Source organism: Apodemus sylvaticus, chromosome 9 (assembly GCF_947179515.1).
Source record: "Apodemus sylvaticus chromosome 9, mApoSyl1.1, whole genome shotgun sequence".
Classification (NCBI taxonomy): Eukaryota; Metazoa; Chordata; class Mammalia; order Rodentia; family Muridae; genus Apodemus; species Apodemus sylvaticus.
This window is the reverse complement of record NC_067480.1, coordinates 58,598,729-58,616,514: the sequence shown is the minus strand read 5'-3', so window position 1 is coordinate 58,616,514 and position 17,786 is coordinate 58,598,729. Positions and strand designations below refer to the sequence as shown.

The 17,786-nt window shown below is 41.7% G+C and overlaps 1 protein-coding gene across 2 annotated transcripts in view; it reads right to left on the bottom strand.

Annotated features, from left to right (window-relative positions):
• Ankrd44 (ankyrin repeat domain 44) overlaps nucleotides 1-17,786 on the bottom strand; it is a 299,425-nt gene that overhangs the window by 15,808 nt on the left and 265,831 nt on the right. For both annotated transcript variants that reach the window (XM_052193557.1, XM_052193558.1), the window contains exons 18-21: nucleotides 12,251-12,452; nucleotides 8,828-8,915; nucleotides 7,786-7,903; nucleotides 6,105-6,321 (exon numbers count right to left, since the gene is read on the bottom strand). In XM_052193557.1, the coding sequence (XP_052049517.1) occupies nucleotides 6,105-6,321; nucleotides 7,786-7,903; nucleotides 8,828-8,915; nucleotides 12,251-12,452 (625 nt within the window). The remainder of the gene's footprint in view (nucleotides 1-6,104; nucleotides 6,322-7,785; nucleotides 7,904-8,827; nucleotides 8,916-12,250; nucleotides 12,453-17,786) is intronic.

Here is a 17,786-nt window from a genome sequence, read left to right as displayed (position 1 = left end):
GAAGAGGAACAAAAAAATAAGTTTTTATTAAGGCAGAACCAATGAACAAGAAGACTAATGAAAACAAAGGCAGTTTTAACTCAATGTAATTGAGCACAGAAACTCTTCCCAGAAAATATAATCGCAATTTCTAAATTCAAAATCCTAGTGGAACTGAAATGGAAATATAAAGCTGCAGAAGCAGAATTGGAAATATTCGTAAGAGATATCCATTCTCTCAGGGGTTACGACTGGTTACAGAGACACCACAAACTAGACTCAACCACACAAAACCTCAAAAACATCTGAATGGAAGAAGGCATTCACAACAAGGAACAGAAAACGTGCCTAACGCAACACGCAGAAAATTCACACAGCTAAGATACCCTGCTCTTACATATGCAAGAGAAGAGGTAAGCTGCTCACCAGGAGAAAGCAGGCGTTGGTGAAAGGCAACCTTAGAAAGGCAACAATAACCAGTAAATATGGCATCATGTTATGAAATGCAAACTTAAACAGGAAAGAAAAAGTTACCAAAAATAAAGATATAGAATCATGCTGGGCTGGCAAAGTTATAGCAAAAATACTTTTATCACATCAGGTCAACCTTTTGTGCAAAATATTATTCATTACAACTTAAAAACATACCTTTTATTTAAAAAATTTACTTCTGGATATTCAATGAGATATTTTATACCACGGGGTTTATGGTAGTAAAGAAAACTCTAAAAAAAAATTCATCTCAAAGTCCATCGGAGGGGGATCTGGTTAAATAAAAAGTAAGTTCTGGGGAATGTGCATGTGTGTGAATATATGTGTGCGAGTATGTATGCAGGTGTGCATGTGTGTAGCTATTAATATATTACTATTAAAACTATTTATTGGTACATATGGTGTCTAAGGATAGCCTGAAGTGTGATTTTAAGGAAGCACTAATAAAAATGAAAGCAAGCTATGGTATGAGAATTGTTATATAATTCCACAAAAAGTATATGCATATATTTATTTATAATCTCAGAGGAAAAAATATGAGATATATGTACAAAATTATATCAGAAAGTGGGTTTAGAAATAGAAGATGTTAGCTTAGTTTTCCTTTCTTTAATTTTGTGACAGGGTTTCAGGTAGCTCAGGCTGACCTTGAAGTTGTTATATGGCTGATAGTAGCTTTGGATTTCTGCTCCCTCTGCCTCTACCTGCTAGGTGCTGGGGTTACAGCCTTGCCACCATACCTAGTTGTTTTAATGCAATGCTGGGGACGGAACTGGGACTTTATGCATGCTAGACAAGCACTCTACAAACAAAGCCATATCCTCAGTCCACTTCAATATTTGTGAATTGGTACAATTAGCATTCATTTCTCTTTTGTTCCAAATAACTGAAATAAAAAATTTTGAATATTCCAAGTAGTAACACAACAAAGCAAATGTGGAATGTGGATATTAAAAAAGAAATGCCCAAATCTAAATTACATGTCTACCAGTATTTACGTGTGACTACACTGTCTGTGAACTATACTGTATGTGGTTTTGTTTTTACCTTCATTGTTTTAATACGTCATGTGATTACAGGATATCTGGTACAGATCAAAAACTCTGATTACAACTGCTTAAGTCCATTAGTGTCTCTGATGAGAAGTTATATGCCACAGGAACAAGGAAGAAAAGTAAACTTTACTCAGCATCATGATGCCATGGGGTGGGGATGAGGGATGTTTAAAACAACATAAGGGTTCGTTTCTGGGTCTTCAATCCTGTTCCATTGATCTACCCGCCTGTCACTGTACCAATACCATGCAGTTTTTAACACTATTGCTCTGTAGTATAGCTTGAGGTCAGGGATGCTGATTCCCACAGAAGTTCTTTTATTGTTGAAAATAGATTTCGCTATCCTGGATTTTTGTTGTTGTTGTTATTCCAGATGAATATGAGAATTACTATGTCTAACTCTATGAAGAATTGAGTTGGAATTTTGATGGGGATTACATTGAATCTTTATATTGCTTTTGGCAAGATGGCCATTTTTATTATATTAATCCTGCAGATCCACGAGCATGGAAGATCTTTCCATCTTGTTCCATTTCTTTCTTCAGAGACTTGAAAGTTCTTGTCATACAGACCTTTCACTTGTTTGGTTAGAGTCACAAGAAGATACTTTATATTGTTTATGGCAATTGTGAAGGGTGTTATTTGCCTAATTTCTTTCTCAGCCTGTTTATCCTTTGAGTATAGAAAGGCAACTGATTTGTTTGACTTAATTTTATATCCAGCCACTTTGCTGAAGCTGTTTATCAACTGTAGGAGTTCTCTGGTAGAGGTTTTGGGGTCACTTAAGTATACTATCATATCATCTGCAAACAGTGATAGTTTGACTTCTTCATTTCTAATTTGTATCCCTTTGACCTCTTTTTGTTGTCCAATTGCTCTAGCTAGAACTATATTGAATAGGTAGGATGAGAGAGGGCAGCCTTGTCTGGTCCCTGATTTTAGTGGGATTGCTTCAAGTTTCTCTCCATTTAGTTTGATATTGGCTACTGGTTTGCTGTATATTGCTTTTACTATATTTAGGTATGGGCCTTGAATTCCTAATATTTCCAAGACTTTTAACATTAAGGGATATTGGATTTTGTCAAATGCTTTTTCAGCATCTAATAAAATGATCCTGTGGGGGTTTTTCTTAGAATTTATGTAGTGGATTACATTGATGGATTTCCATATGTTGAACCATCCCTGCATTCCTGGGATAAAGCCTACTTGATCACGGTGGATTATCATTTTGATGTGTTCTTGGATTCGGTTTCCAAGAATTTTATTGAGTATTTTTGCATCAATGTTCATAAGGGAAATTGGTCTGAAGTTCTCTTTCTTTGTTGGGTCTTTGTGAGGTTTTGGTATCAGTGTAACTATGACTTTATAGAACTATTGGGTAGTGTTCTGTCTGTTCCTATTTTGTGGAATATTTTGAAGAGTATTGGTGTTAGGTCTTCTTTGAAGGTCTGATAGAATTCTGCATTAAACCCATCTGGTCCTGGGCTTTTTTGGTTGGGAGTCTTTTAATGACTTCTGCTATTTTATTAGGGGTTATGGGACTGTTTAGATTGTTTATCTGATCCTGATTTATCTTTGGTATTTGGTATCTGTCTAGAAAATTGTCCATATCATCCAGATTTTCCAGTTGTGTTGAGTATAGGCTTTTGTAGTAGGATCTGATGAGTTTTTTAATTTCCTCAGTTTCTGTTGTTATATCTCCCTTTTCATTTCTGATTTTGTTAATTTGGATACTGTCTCTGTGCCCTGTGGTTAGTCTGGCTAAGGGTTTATCTATCTTGTTGATCTTCTCAAAGAACCAGCTCCTGGTTTTGTTGATTCTTTGTATAGTTCTTCTTGTTTCTACTTGGTTGATTTCAGTCCTAAGTTTGATTATTTCCTGCCATCTACTCCTCTTGGGTGTATTTGCTTCTTTTTGTTCTAGAGCTTTCAGGTGTACTGTTAAGGTGCTAGTATATGTTTAATCTAGTTTCTTTTTGGAGGCACTCAGAACTATGAGTTTTCCTCTGAGCACTGTTTTCATTGTGTCCCCTAACGTTGGGTATGTTGTACCTTCATTTTCATTAAATTATAAAAAGTCTTTAATTTCTTTATTTCTTCCTTGACCAAATTATTTTTGAGTAGAGTGTGGTTCAGGTTCCATGTGTTTGTAGGCTTTCTGTTGTTTTTGTTGCTATTGAAGACCAGCCTTAATCTGTAGTGATCTGTTAGGAGGCATGGGATTATTTCAATCTTCTTATATCTGTTGAGTTCTGATTTGTGACCACTTTTGGAGAAGAATCACAATTTGTGATTTGTGATCAATTTTGGAGTAGGAACCATGAGGTGCTAAGAAGAAGGTATATTCTTTTGATTTAGGATGAAATCAAAAGATTTCTATAGATATCTATTAAATCCATTTGGTCCATAACTTCTGTTAGTTTCACTGTGTCTCTGTTTAGTTTGTGTTTCCCTGATCTGTCCATTGAGGAGAGTAGGGTGTTGATGTCTCCCACTATTATTGTGTGAGGTGTAATGCATGCTTTAAGCTTTAGTAAAGTTTCTTTTATGAATGTGGGTGCCCTTCTATTTGGAGCATAAATGTTCAAAATTGAGCATTCTTTGTAGATTTTTTCCTTTGATAAGTATGAAGTGTCCTTCCTTATCTTTTTTCATGACTTTTGGTTGAAAGTCCATTTTATCTGATATTAGAATGGCTACTCTATACATGTGGTCACTTGATCTTTGACAAAGGAGCTAAAACCATCCATTGAAAAAAAGACAGCATTTTCAACAAATGCTGGTGCTGGTTCAATTGGTGGTTAGAAGACAGAAAAATGCAAATTAATTCATTCTTATCTCCTTGTACAAAGCTCAAGTCCAAGTGGATCACAGACCTCCACATAAAACCAGATACACTGAAACTAATAGAAAAGAAAGTGGGAAAGAGCCTCCAGTACATGGGTACAGGGGAAAAATTTCTAAACAGAACACCAATGGCTTATGCTCTAAGATCAAGAATTGACAAATGGAACCTCATAAAATTGCAAAGCTTCTGTAAGGCAAAGAATACTGTCAATAGAACAAAATGGCAACCAACATACTGGGAAAAGATCTTTACCAATCCTATATCCAATAGGGGGCTAATATCTAATATATACAAAGAGCTCAAGAAGTTAGACTCCAGAAAATAACCTTATTAAATATGGGGAACAGAGCTAAATAGAGAATTCTCAGCTGTAGAAACTCGAAGGGCTGAGAAGCACCTAAAGAAATGTTCAACATCCTTAATCATCAGGGTAATTGCAAATCCTAACAACCCTGAAATTCTACGTCACACCAGTCAGAATGACTAAGATCAAAAACACAGGTGACAGCAGATGCTGGCAAGGATGTGGAGAGAGAGGAACACTTCTCCATTGCTGGTGGGATTGCAGGCTGATACAACCACTTTGGAAATCAGTCTGACAGTTCCTCAGAAAATTGGAAATAGTTATTTGAGGATCCAGCTATAACTCTCCTGAGCATATACCCAAAAGACTCTCCAACATATAACAAGGATACATGCTCCACTATGTTTATAGCAGCCTTATTTATAATGGTCAGAAGCTGGAAAGAACCCAGATGTCCTTCAACAGAGGAATGAATACAGAAAATGTGGTACATTTACTCAATGGAGTACTACTCAGCTGTTAAAAACAACGAATTTATGAAATTCTTAGGCAAATAGATGGATCTAGAAAATATCATTCTGAGTGAGGTAACCCAGTCACAAAAGAACACACTTGCTATGCACTCACTGGTAAGTGGACATTAGCCCCAAAACTCTGAATACCCAAGATACAACTTATAGACCACATGAAACTCAAGAAGGAAGACCAAAGTGTGAGTCAGTCCTTAAAAAGAGGAACAAAATACTCACGGGAGCAAATATGGGGACAAAGTCCAGAGCAGAGACTGAAGGAAAGGCCACCCAGAGACTGTCCCACCTGGGGATTCATCCCAGATACAGTTACCAAACTCCAACACTATTGTGGATGCTAAGAAGTGCTCGCTGAAAGGAGCCTTATATAGCTGTCTCCTGAGAGGCCCTGCCCAAGCCTTATAAATATACAGTTGGATGCTGGAAGCCAACCATTGCACTGAGTGTGGGGACCCCAATGGAGGAGTTAGAGAAAGGACTGAAGGAGCTGAAGGGGTTTGCAATCCCATAGGAAGAACAACAATGTCAACTAATCAGATCTCCCAGAGCTTACAGGGACTAAGCCACCAACCAAGGAGTACACATGGCTCTGGCTGCATATATAGAAGAGGATGGCCTTGTCAGGTATCAATGGGAAGAGGTCCTTGGTCCTATGAAGGATCGATAGATGCCCCAGTGTAAGGGAATTGATAGGAGGTAGGAGTGGGCAGGTGTGTGGAGGAACACCCTCATAGAAGCAGGGGGAAGGGGGATGGGGTGGGGGATTTCTGAGATGGGGGAAAGCAGTGTAAGGGGATAACACTTGAAATGTAAATAAATTAAAAAATAAAATAAAATAATAAAACAACATAAGACAGAAAAGTCTAGCAGAATCACTCGGATGACTTTCGACTCACCATTGTAACAAGCCCAGTGCAGCGGCGTGTATCCCTGGTTGTCTTTGAGACAACAGTCCTCTTCAGGAAGCGCAATCTGGAGCAATTCATTCAGCCATGTGGCATGGCCCCGAGCAGCTGCATAGTGCAGGGGTGTCCTCCCTCTGGAATCTTTGCAGAGGATTGATGCTTCTTGTTCCAGCAGCATTTGCACACATTCCTCATGTCCTGTCATAATCTGGCATGTTGCAATTAAAGTGCAAAATAAACCTCAGTTGGCCAGGGATTGATAGCACTGTGGAGAATGGAAGGCCTCCTCTGCCTGGCCGAAGAGGTGGGAGGCAGAACAACCCTAGCCAAATCCTTACCAGAAAAGCCCAGGAGAAGTATTTTGGAGCTATCTCCCCCAACATAAGTAGGGACGGCGTCATGATAAGTTAGAAAATACCAGCTGCAGAATCAAGGAGTATGTTAAATCCTGGTTTTCCACCCTGTCAGACATAAGTGTGTCTGCCTTTCTCTGCCTCAGTATATTCACTATGCAAGTGTGGAGAAACAATGACTTCATAGGTTGCCCAGTACTAAATAGACAGCACAGTTACATGGTGCAGTGGGTACAGAGATACATTCTGGAAATATCTCAGAGAGTCTGCACACAAAGCTAGAAAGCACAGGCTATTCTACTCTTAAGCTGCCCAGGACAGCCTGTTAGCCTAAGCTAACATGCACAGCACATTACCCTAACAGACATCATGGCGTCACAAGTGTTTGTGTATCTAAACAGCAAAGGTGCAGTAAAAGGTGCAAAAAAGCATGAAAGGTATCTTTTTCAGCTCCATTCTAGCCGTATGAGACCACCAGTGTATGCAGGGTCACATGTATGCAATATTCCCCAGGCTGCTGCATGGCCCAAAAGAAGGGCCAAGAAACAAGAACTGTGATTATGTTGATAACCATGGAAAATACTTTTTAGTCACCGGGGAGGGTGCTTACATCACCTCTACATAGAAATTTTATGATTTTTACCTTTGTCTAGTTAGCCTATTTTTTGTCCTTCAAAAATAATTCAACAGATGTGTACAAAGACTTGGCCACAAGACACACACATCGTTTGCTGCACTGAGCAGCAGACATAGCATGACTGCTCACAATCAGGTAATCAATGACTTCCTTCTGACTGCCGCACACATGGGGCGTTGCAAATGACCATGCAGAAGAACAGCTAACACCATGGAGAATGGTCCCGTATACATACTAAGAGAAAGAGAGACCATAGCGTGTGTGTGTGTGTGTGTGTGTGTGTGTGTGTGTCTGTCTGTCTGCCTGCGTGTGCTCGTGCATGTGTGTATTAAATGTGATTATCTCCAGGAGGTGTGATTGCTGGTGATTTTGATTATCTTTTTCTGTATGTAAAAACTTCACTTTGCAAGTTTTTTGCAATATGCGTTTTGTAATCAGAAAGGAGAGCTGATCCCTGCAACAGTAGGTATCTATTATCACAGTCTAACCTAACCAGAACTCCTAAGAGCAGGACTAGACAGTAGCTTTCATTTGTGTCATTGTATAAAATTCTGTAATTTCCTTTTGACTGTGAAGCTAATTGGATACATTATGAAACATTCCCCCCCCCCAAATCTCCCACAGGGAAAACTAAAGCAAGATCATTGAAAAGTCCCTGACTAAGCAGAGAAGATGTACACACCCCTCTATGTAAAGCTGTGCATCCCACGATGTCAGCAGCATCTACGTTCGCGTCCTTTTCAAGTAACAACGAGACAGCATCAATGTGTCCATATGCTACTGCAAGCATCAGTGGGGTTCTAGGGGAATGAAATCAGTGTTTTAAAAGGAGATAAAAAACTACTTCCAGTGAGAGGAGCGGTCTCTTTCTGTTAAACAGTTCCCAGTATTTCCTGTGTATCCAATTCGCTATTCCATGCCATGGGGAACAAGAGATCTGTCTCTGTCCTCCGTGGCACAAGGAATGGTGGCTAACACATAGGGCAGTCCCATGAATGCTAGCATTTTCAAAAGTGTGTGGCGAGCGAGCACTCCGTGCCAAGCGGCCGGGGCTGTGCGTGTGCAGAGAGCACCTTGCTCTGTCACAGCAGCTCTGTTTACCTAGTGATCCATGTCGGACTCTGCTCAAGATTTGCCTGGATGGACGGAGCTCCCATGCTTTGAAGCTAAGTCTGACCAGTGTAGAAGAGAGACTGGGACCCCTGCTCTGGCTGCCACTCAGGCTCATGTGCCTGGGGACAGACCGAGAGCCTCTCTGTCTGCACTTCCTATGTGTAAGAAAAGCCCAGGTGAAGACTAGGCCAAAAGATAGAAACAGAAAACAAACTCAGGGGAAGATAAAAATCTGAAGGAATTCCTTATTATTTCCAAGACAGAAACCAACTCTTAAAGATCTGCCTTTTTGTCATTATTAGAAAGTGGGTAAGTGGTGGTTTTAAATGTCAAAGGTAGGAAGAAAGAGGAAGTTCTAACCACTGGGAGGCACAGCTAGAGCGGGGATAAAAAGGTGCAAGCAAGCTGTCATTAAGAGATGCACACACCAAGTGCTTCCTTCCCTTGAGTGCCTGCTCTGCTGGCGACACCTCGGTGTTTGAGACTCCTGGCCCATGAGTTGCAGGGAGCTCTATGCTAGAACTCGGCTGTCATCTCTATCCACTGCTCAACAAACCAACCAATCAGCTCTTGTGACTGACAATAGCAGAAGCCAACATGGAAACACTTACTGTCCCTTGGCATCTTTCACATCAACCACTTCCGGGTTGTCTGCCATTTCAAGTAGTAGCCTCAAACACAGTGTGTGACCGTTAATAACTGAAAAAGAAAATAAGAGATTTTTTTTTTTACATAAACCAACACTGCAGGTCCTCTCTCCCAAGTGAAATTTGTGGACTTCAAGTTAGTTATTTCTCACTGCTGCTAATGGACACTCCTGGCTTCCAGTTCAAGATGGCACAGGTGGTTCATGGAAACCCTGTCTCCCCCTTTCTTTTTATCCATGTTTCCATATTCACCTTCCCCTGTTTTCAAAAAGTTTCTTAAGCTCGCTGTCCTTTCTTATCTCCTTGTAGAGGGCTGTTCAGTGACCCACATGTCAGTCCCACTGAGAGGCACTCCAGTTCCACACAACCATCCTATGTCTAGCCCATCTCCAGCTCTTTTGAAAAAGGAGAAGGGAGCAGGGATGGGAGGAAGAGAGAGCAGGGGAAAGAGGGGAGGAAGAAGAACAGAGTGGTGACCACTCTTCTAGATCAGTGAAGTTCCGTATCCTAGCTACAGTTCTCATGGGTTAGTGGTGGCTGAACACAGAACACCAAACAAGAAGATTAGGCACAGCCTGGGCGGCCCTTCCTCACCATCTCGGGGCTCTGTGGTGTTTGGTGGTCCTCCAACTACAGCCTTGCCCTTGCAGAGTCTTGAGAGTGCTGCAGCAGGTGTAGCTACCGTGCCTTCTCTCTGCCGGGTGAGGACCCAGACATCTTCAGGTCCCTAGTCAGGGCCCTCACCTACTCTGGCTACCCAGCAGTGGGCAGGAAATGTAGCGTAACCACAATGCTGTGTCGCCTTCATAGCTAGGGGAGTACCAGGATCTACCTTGGGCATAACTAAACATGCTCCTTTAGTAGGTGGTGGTGTCTAAATGGGTGCTGGGAAGCAAATCTCAGGGGATGATAAACCCGTCCTCTACAATAAGGCATTTCCTCTGGTGTGCCCAAGAGAATCTTTGAAAAGCCTTGCAGCTGTCAAGGAATCCTCTCAGGGAATAAGATGAAGATGGGTATCCCTAACATTCCAGCCGTGGCTTACCCTCTGAACAATATGTACCCCACAAAGGGCACCAAACTCCCCTCGCTCTGGCTATGGCGAGAGAAGTGAGTAGATGCAGTTAGGTTGGTTGAGAAAGGTTCCTCTCAGAGCTGTTTTACAGCTATTTTAATTGCTTGCCAGTCATTAAAGAATGGTGATCTAACTTCCACAGCTTTCTGGAACAACAGTTGTTAGAATTAGCTCACATTCATCAACAGCATTCAAATGCACAGCAGGCACAATGCCCACATGGCGAGCCAGGCCATTCAGCTTTCCTCAGTGTCCACTGATACCTACACACTGGGAGGAGACATTATGGACTGGAGTTCCAGGCAACATCTTATCGCTGCTGCCTCTGCTGCCCTTCTCAAAATTATACAAAAGCCTTGTTGAAATTTGCAGGGAGTTTAATGTATCCCTAAAAAGAAAAGATTGGCATAGGGCTGACAGCTAAATCCCCTCAGCCGTGGTTCAGGGAATGGGATCAACAGGACTTGGCTTTTCTTTCTTTACCAATTTAATATATTTGGTATTCTTTAATGCTCAGAATCATTCCAAGGATATTTCACTTTTGGCTAAACATAAGAAAAAACCATCTCGGTTCACATTGGTCATCCAATGTGTCACAAATCATCTACAGTGAGGCTTTTGCTTTCTACTGAAGCTGTTGGAACTGAGCTCATAGCCCTAAGAAAAACTTAAGTTCCCTCCCCCTTAGAATGGCAACTTCAGTTCTCCTTGGGTTCCCACACACTGTATCCGCCCCCCAAATTACCTTCTAGCAAAAAGATATCATTGTCATCTGTGCCCTCCCAGGTCCAGCTCTCCGTGAGACTGGCTCAGTCTCTGACAGCCATTTTTTACACTGCTCAAAGACCACAACCATCACTGTGTTTATCTGTGCTTAAACCCCCAATGTTCACTCTGGCTGCTCTTCCTCACAGCACTCTTAGGGTCTCAACCAAAGGAACTGGCCTCTCAAGTGAATTGGAAAAAAAAAACAAAAAAAAAACAAAAGCCAAAAAACCAGCTAAGGATTCTCAAATCACAGGGTGAGACTTCTGCTCAGCAGACCTTTTGTAGAGAACAGTTAAGTGACAGCCTGTCATTTTAATAGATGCAAGGGAAATCAAGAGTGAGTCTACTTGACCACTAGGGGGAACCCTTGGACCACACCTACATCACAGTGGCAAATAGGTGGAGGATGGTCCATTATTCACCATTTTTGGTTTTGTTTTGTTTTTGTTTTTTTAATTATTCACCAGTTTTAAGGGCAGCCTTCCACATTCAATCCAGGCCATTTGTAATTGTTGGGAATTACATAGTAACAAAGAGGGTTGCCTGGCTTAATAATAGGCAACCAATCTTTAAAATGAACAAATTTGATTTTTGACAATAATACCAAGGAATGCATTGCCTTAAGAAGCAAAAATACTGGTGGTAACAAAAATTTATAATTGGCCATACCAGCTATTACTGTCCTTTTCCTGGCAATAGCTCTTTCTAGACAGGCAACAGGTAAGCTTTTTCTACTTTTATATGGTATCTGTTCAGGGGCTTGGAAGTTGAGACATAGATTTGAGACATTGAAACACACTTTTTTTTTTAAACAAATAATTAATTACATTTGTATTTATTTTGTTGTGTGTTTGTCAAAGTGTGCATGTAAGGGTCCAAGGGCAACTTGAGGGAGTCAGTTCTCTCTTCTGCCATGTGGGTCACAGTGACCAAACCCAGGCCATCAGCATGGCATTAAGGGCCTTCTCCCACTGTGCATCTCAGCAGTTCCGACAGAAATATCCTGTCTAGCTTTCCTAGAAAACATTCAAGTGAAGAGAATCATACAAAGCTGTTAGAAACGTGGTCTCCTTCCTTCACTTCCTCTATAAGACCACGCCCACTTTCTACTCTCTTTTGAAAAATGTCATATTCCATCCTTCTCAAAGGCTATCACCATGGAACTGCCTGAGCCAAGAGGTACTTAGGCTTTAGCAGGGCCCGAAATTTCTTCCAACTTGCCTTCCTCTATGTGTGCCCCTGGAAGTGCCCCTTCATATGTACTGCAGAACCATTCCAGAAAAGCCGTATCACTTGCTGACTGATGCGCACATGCGCTTGTTAAGGTTTCTGTTTTGATATCAGATGCGTCAAGGGTCAAAGTGAAACCTGAGTGAAGCAGTGTGCGGTTGATAGGAGGGTGTGTTTATTAGCTCCTTGTCTGCGAGCCCCTCTGCCAAGCAGTCCTACAGTGCCATTTAGCCTGTGAAGCCACCTTGATACATTTTACCCTTTCACTTAACTCTGTACACGAGTTGCGAAACTCAGGGATAAACAAGACCTACCTGAGGCGTGAAGTGGAGTTCTCTTGGTGACGTTGTCTTTTACAAAGATGGATGCGCCCTGGTTAACAAGTGCTTCCACGCATTCTGTGTGTCCCTTGAAAGCAGCTAGATACAGAGCTGTCCGGCCTTTCTCATCCCTGATGTCCAGGTCCACTAGGGACTGGAGAAGGACCTCCAAGGCTTGGTGGTGCCCATTGTAGGCCTGCAAGGAAGAAAGCCACAAATCGAACCTTACTTGCCTCAAATTCCACAACAACCCACCTGAGGGGCTGAGCCTCCCGAGTCTCAGACTCCAAAGAGCCCCTTGGAACAACACTTGGGATAGAATCTGAAGCTGGCAAACTGAGGTTAGCTAGAAATACGTTCATGAACCTCTGGTTGCAAGTAAATGCCTTTGCTTCTTTTTTTCTCCCTAGTCAACTAATTTGTACAAAGGCATCACATCCATTTGTAGACATGTATGAGATCTACAATCTAACAATCTAATTTAGACAAATGGCTAAGCAAATTACACACTCATCTCTCAGGAGAGTCCTAAACAAATCAATGGACATTAAGAGAAGATTTTCAGGAATCTTTTCTGTTAATAAAGCTAGGGAAACATTACTCGAAACACTGGGGACTCTTAATTCAATCTACACACGCAAATCTTCCCTTACAGCTCATCACGTGACGAATCACGTGACTAACCGTGAGAGTGTAGGTGACTTTCTTAATTGTACTTAGAGTTTTGTATCCTCATCTATAAAGTGAGAGCAATAAAAGCTGCCTCCTGGGGCTGCCACAAAGATGAAGAGAGAGAATTGCAGTGGCTTTGCACAGGATCTGATACGCAGTGGATGCTGTTCTCTCCCCATTGATCATAATGAAGCCACTGAACCAGTTAGGGAAAGACAGGACCTGGGCCAGGGCCAAGTTCAGACCTCTTATGGGGTCCTAGGCTGTGTGGTACTAAAAACAAGATGGTCAGTCTGAGACTTTTAATTTAGTCTGAAAGGGAAAAAAAAAGATAAGTCCCAAGCCCACAATACATAAGCAAAAGATCTTGAAAATAAAAGAGAGAAAGAGGTAAGGTTGTCTAGGGGAAAGTGGGTCAGAGAGAAGAGAAAGAAGTGGGAAAAGCCTGCCTCAGGCATCTTCAAAGCCAAAGACCCCTCTTTGGTCATTTGCATTTTTCTCTGTACTGCTCCTCAAGGCACCCGTGCATTTGCAAAAGACTTAGCATGAAGGATTATTTTCTTAATATAAAAAGAACTTTTAGAAATGGTTATGAAAACTAGGAAAGTAGGCAAAAGACCCAAAAATACAGCTCACAGAGAAAAATAGAAATGTAAAATGCCAACAGACATTCAAAACACTATGTAAAATGTTTGTAGTGCTATTTTTTAACTATCTGGGCAATGAATGAATAGTCTGCCCACATCCCCAATATCATTAAAACTGTGTGTGTGTTGGGGGGGAAGCAATCCTAGACAGTCTGATGGGTGTATAGGTTGCTATGACTTTTGTGGAGGGTAATAAGAAAGTGTCCAAAAGAGGTTTTATAGAAACTAAGCTGCAGGCAATATATTTAGCATGGCCTAATTTATATAATAAGAAAATGTATGTGTGCATATTTATATTTGTGTGTATTTCTATAGTCACAGGGAAAATTCAGAAGGATATCAGGGAAACCAACAATAGTGGTCACTTCTAGAACTAAGGGGTATAAAGCTATGTGCATATTTTAAACTGTCTTACTAAAATAATTTAGATAACCTTTTTGCCTAGAGTGTAATTAACGACAATAACAAAAACTAAGTTTAAAAGAATCTATAGGAATTAAGAGTACTGATGAGTTAAAAATAAAAGTTTTCATTTTGTTATCTTAGTCAGTGATTAGGATACTTTATGCATTTTAACTGCACCCTCTATGTCACATGTAATATAAATTATATGATAATGAATCCCTATTTATATCCCTGTCTCCCCTTCTCCCTTTACTTCTAAGTGTATAGGTCAACCCTGCTTGGTATCTGCACTGCACAGCGGGGCCTGGATTTCCTTCCCCAAACCTCCTCTGCCTGCTGCCTTCCCATCTGCACAGGGCAGCTGCATTTTCAGACCACAGCCCTTAGGTTGCCGCTATTTCTCTAACTCTTAGGCCTGGATTGCAGCCTTGAACAAGTATCTGGGACAGTAGTACAGGTGGATTCTGACTAAGAGCACCCTCTAGGCCTGGCCTTGTTCTGAGTGGGTCGTGTCTGGCCAGAGGAACTGTGTCTCTGCTAACTCATACGCCATATTTCTGTGTTCTCAGGAACCACCAGAGAACACCACATCTCTGTCCACAAAGGTGTTGTGCGAACAGTAGGAGCCCCCCACGCCACTCACAGGACACTATTACCATTTCTTCGGTGTCACAGAGGTACATCTAAGTCCCCACTGTGCATTCTCCCCATACTGTTTTGCCAGAACTCCAGCAAAAGCATCCCTTCCGTCTCTGTCCCTTGGTGATCTGTCATGGACACCACTGACAGGTGAAACCTTTCTACAGTCAAACCAGACGCCATGCCACTGCTTGATGCAAACTCAGCTCAAAGCTATTTCTCTTGAGAGCAGCAAAATCCAAAACCTGCCAAGACTAATCCGGTGCTCAGCTCTGGCTTTCCCCTGCATGAAGCCTCAGCACATTCAGGCTCTGGGGTGGCCACATTGTCCTCTACAGGCATGAATTTTCTCTTCAAGCCACTGCAACCGCACTTTCTGTTCCTTGTCTGGAACGTGCTTTATCCAGACTGCCCTGTGACTGTCCTGATCGCTATGCAGACAGCGCCTTACCAGGGAAGCATCCTAGCACATATGTAGGAGGTTCCTTCACTCCAGCCCACTTACTTCACCGTCTTCAAAGCACTTATTGCCACAAAATACCAATCACGCATTTGTTGATTTGCTTTTGATATAAGCAACTATTTATTTCTATGTGCTGGGCACCATGCCAAGCACTTCCATATCTCGTTTATGTCTTATAAATATCTTTTTTTTTTCTTGGATGGGATCTTGCTATGCAGCCTAGGCTGGCTTCAAACCCTTACTTAGTCTTCCTGCCCGAGTCTCTTATGTGTGTGTGTGACTGCAGATACAAGTTACCATGTCTATTGTAAACATTTGTTTTCAGAGGTTAAGAAGTCCTTAGATCCTTACAGAGTCAGGACCTGAACTCAGAATCTGCAGTCTGATAGGCACACACTTTCCCTCAGTAATGCCACTTGATTGACTTGAAGGCTAAACATTTTTGTGCTTGCCTGTAATAGAATAGGGCTGAATAACAAATGCTGAATAAAGACGTAAATTCCTTCTGCAGGAAGCTCCGTGGAAATGTGAAATGTTTTGCACCTAGCTATGAAGGAAGAAGGGACACTCTGGGGACATATTCCTAGGTCATTGTACCTTTACTATACACTACTCCATCTTTAGGGACAGGAAAACAATTCCTGTGTGTTAAGGGCTGTAACTGCACAGGACAGGGGGTTTGTATTGTAATCTAAGTTCTGAAGTGATCACTAGCTGCTTCTTGCTGTGAGCTCACCCCACAGCAAGTTTAGTGCTTCTGTCATTCTCATCTTACTGAAGAGGACCTGGAGGGGCAGAGTAACCTAGTTATGTTGTGGGTACGCGGTCCTGGGTGAAAGAACTAGGTTTCAGGTAACACAGGCTGACCCAGGAGCCCTCTGGAAAGAGAATATGGACATGCAATACGGCAGGAAGGTGCATGTCTTGGCCTTGTATCATGGGGAATTCCAAATATCAACAAAGAAGAGAAAATAGTCAAATGTTTTTCGTATATCCCGTACCAAGTTTAAGCATTACCAACACAGGCCAACTCAGAAGCATTGAATGTTAAGCTGAGAACTGAGGAACAGGCACGTCCACACAGGAATCAGACTGTCAGAATCTATCCCTAGCCGGGTGGTGGTGCCACACGCCTGTAATCCCAGCACTTGGGAGGCAGAGGCGGCGAATTTCTGAGTTGGAGGCCAGCCTGGTCTACAGAGTGAGTTCCAGGACAGCCAGGGCTACACAGAGAAACCCTGTCTCGAAAAACCAAAATAAATAAATAAATAAATGAATGAATGAATGAATAAATAAATAAGACTCTATCATCTGTGCCTATGTGACTCCGGTGCTCTTTTGAGAACTGACTTTGCAAACCTTGGCCTCCCACTTTCCAGGGTCATGGTGAATGGCAGGACTGGTTCAGCTTCCTGAGACCTCATGACTCCAGGCTGAAGGGGAATCTGCACTTTAAAACAATCCGTGCTCTATTTTCAAGTTAAAGTGGGTCAGTATAGAATACAGTAGATGCACCCTGCTAATTAGTGCAGCTTTTCAAACCCAGCTGGGATGGTTCTGTGTACAAGGCATGTGAAGATGCTCCAATGGTTGGAAAGTCAGATTTACCTGCAGGAGGGATTTTCCTGTCTCCTGATTTACCTGCAGCTCCTTTTCCCCCCCTTACATTTTTTTCATGCAGTATATGTTGAGCATGTTTTCCCACTACCCTAACTCCTCCCAGACCTTCCCACCTCCCTACCTACCTGACTTCATTTTCTTATTTTTGTCTCAAAAAACAAAAATAAAAAATGAAAATAAAAACAAAACCCCAATAAGATAAAACAAACAAACAAACAAACAAAGAAAAGCCCAGCCACGCCGACAACCCTTGGCATTCATTTTGTATTGGCCATCTACTCCTGGGCAGGGGCCTGTCCGGAAGTGGGGCTGATAGGACCTAGTGAGACTCCATTGGAGAGAATGATTATTCCCTTTGCCAATAGGGAAATACTGCAAACGGCTTCTTAGGTAGGGGTAAATTTCATTATGCTGAGATGTCACTGGAGTATTAAAATTCAAAATTATTATAACTTATTAATTCAAATTATTTCAAGAAATATCTCATTAGGCAACTTAAATTTATTAATCACAATTAATAGGCTTAATCCTTTAAAGATGGAAACTATGGGCAAACAAGGAGAAGGAATTTGGGAGCCTAACACATTTCGGGAACACCATAGGTCCATCTGGAAATCGCAACAGCTGGGGCCTCCCATTTGCATAACCTCATTTCTTAATTTAATTTTTTTCAAGTGGATGAAATGAATATGAAATTCTATGAGCTGATAACCCTGGAGACTCAAATCATTCAGGCAGGAAATAGTAGCTCAAGGCAGGTCAGGTCTCTTTACGGGTCAAGGTTTAGGGGCATCTGGTTCAATTTCCCTGCTAGAACACTTTCACCCAAGAACAACGTGGCCCAGCAAACCCTGGCAAGGGTGGTGAGCACAGTTACGCGTCTTGAGGAAAACAATTTTAAGTGTTAGCGTCTAGGTTAGTGCTTCTCTGGTGCTGCTACACTTTAACCCAGTGCCTCATGCTCTTGGGACCCCCAGCCATGAACTTATTTCATTGCTACTTTATTACTGTGATTGTCTACTGTTATGATTCCTAACGTATTATTACTATGACTGTCTACTGTCATGATTCCTAACGTAAGTAC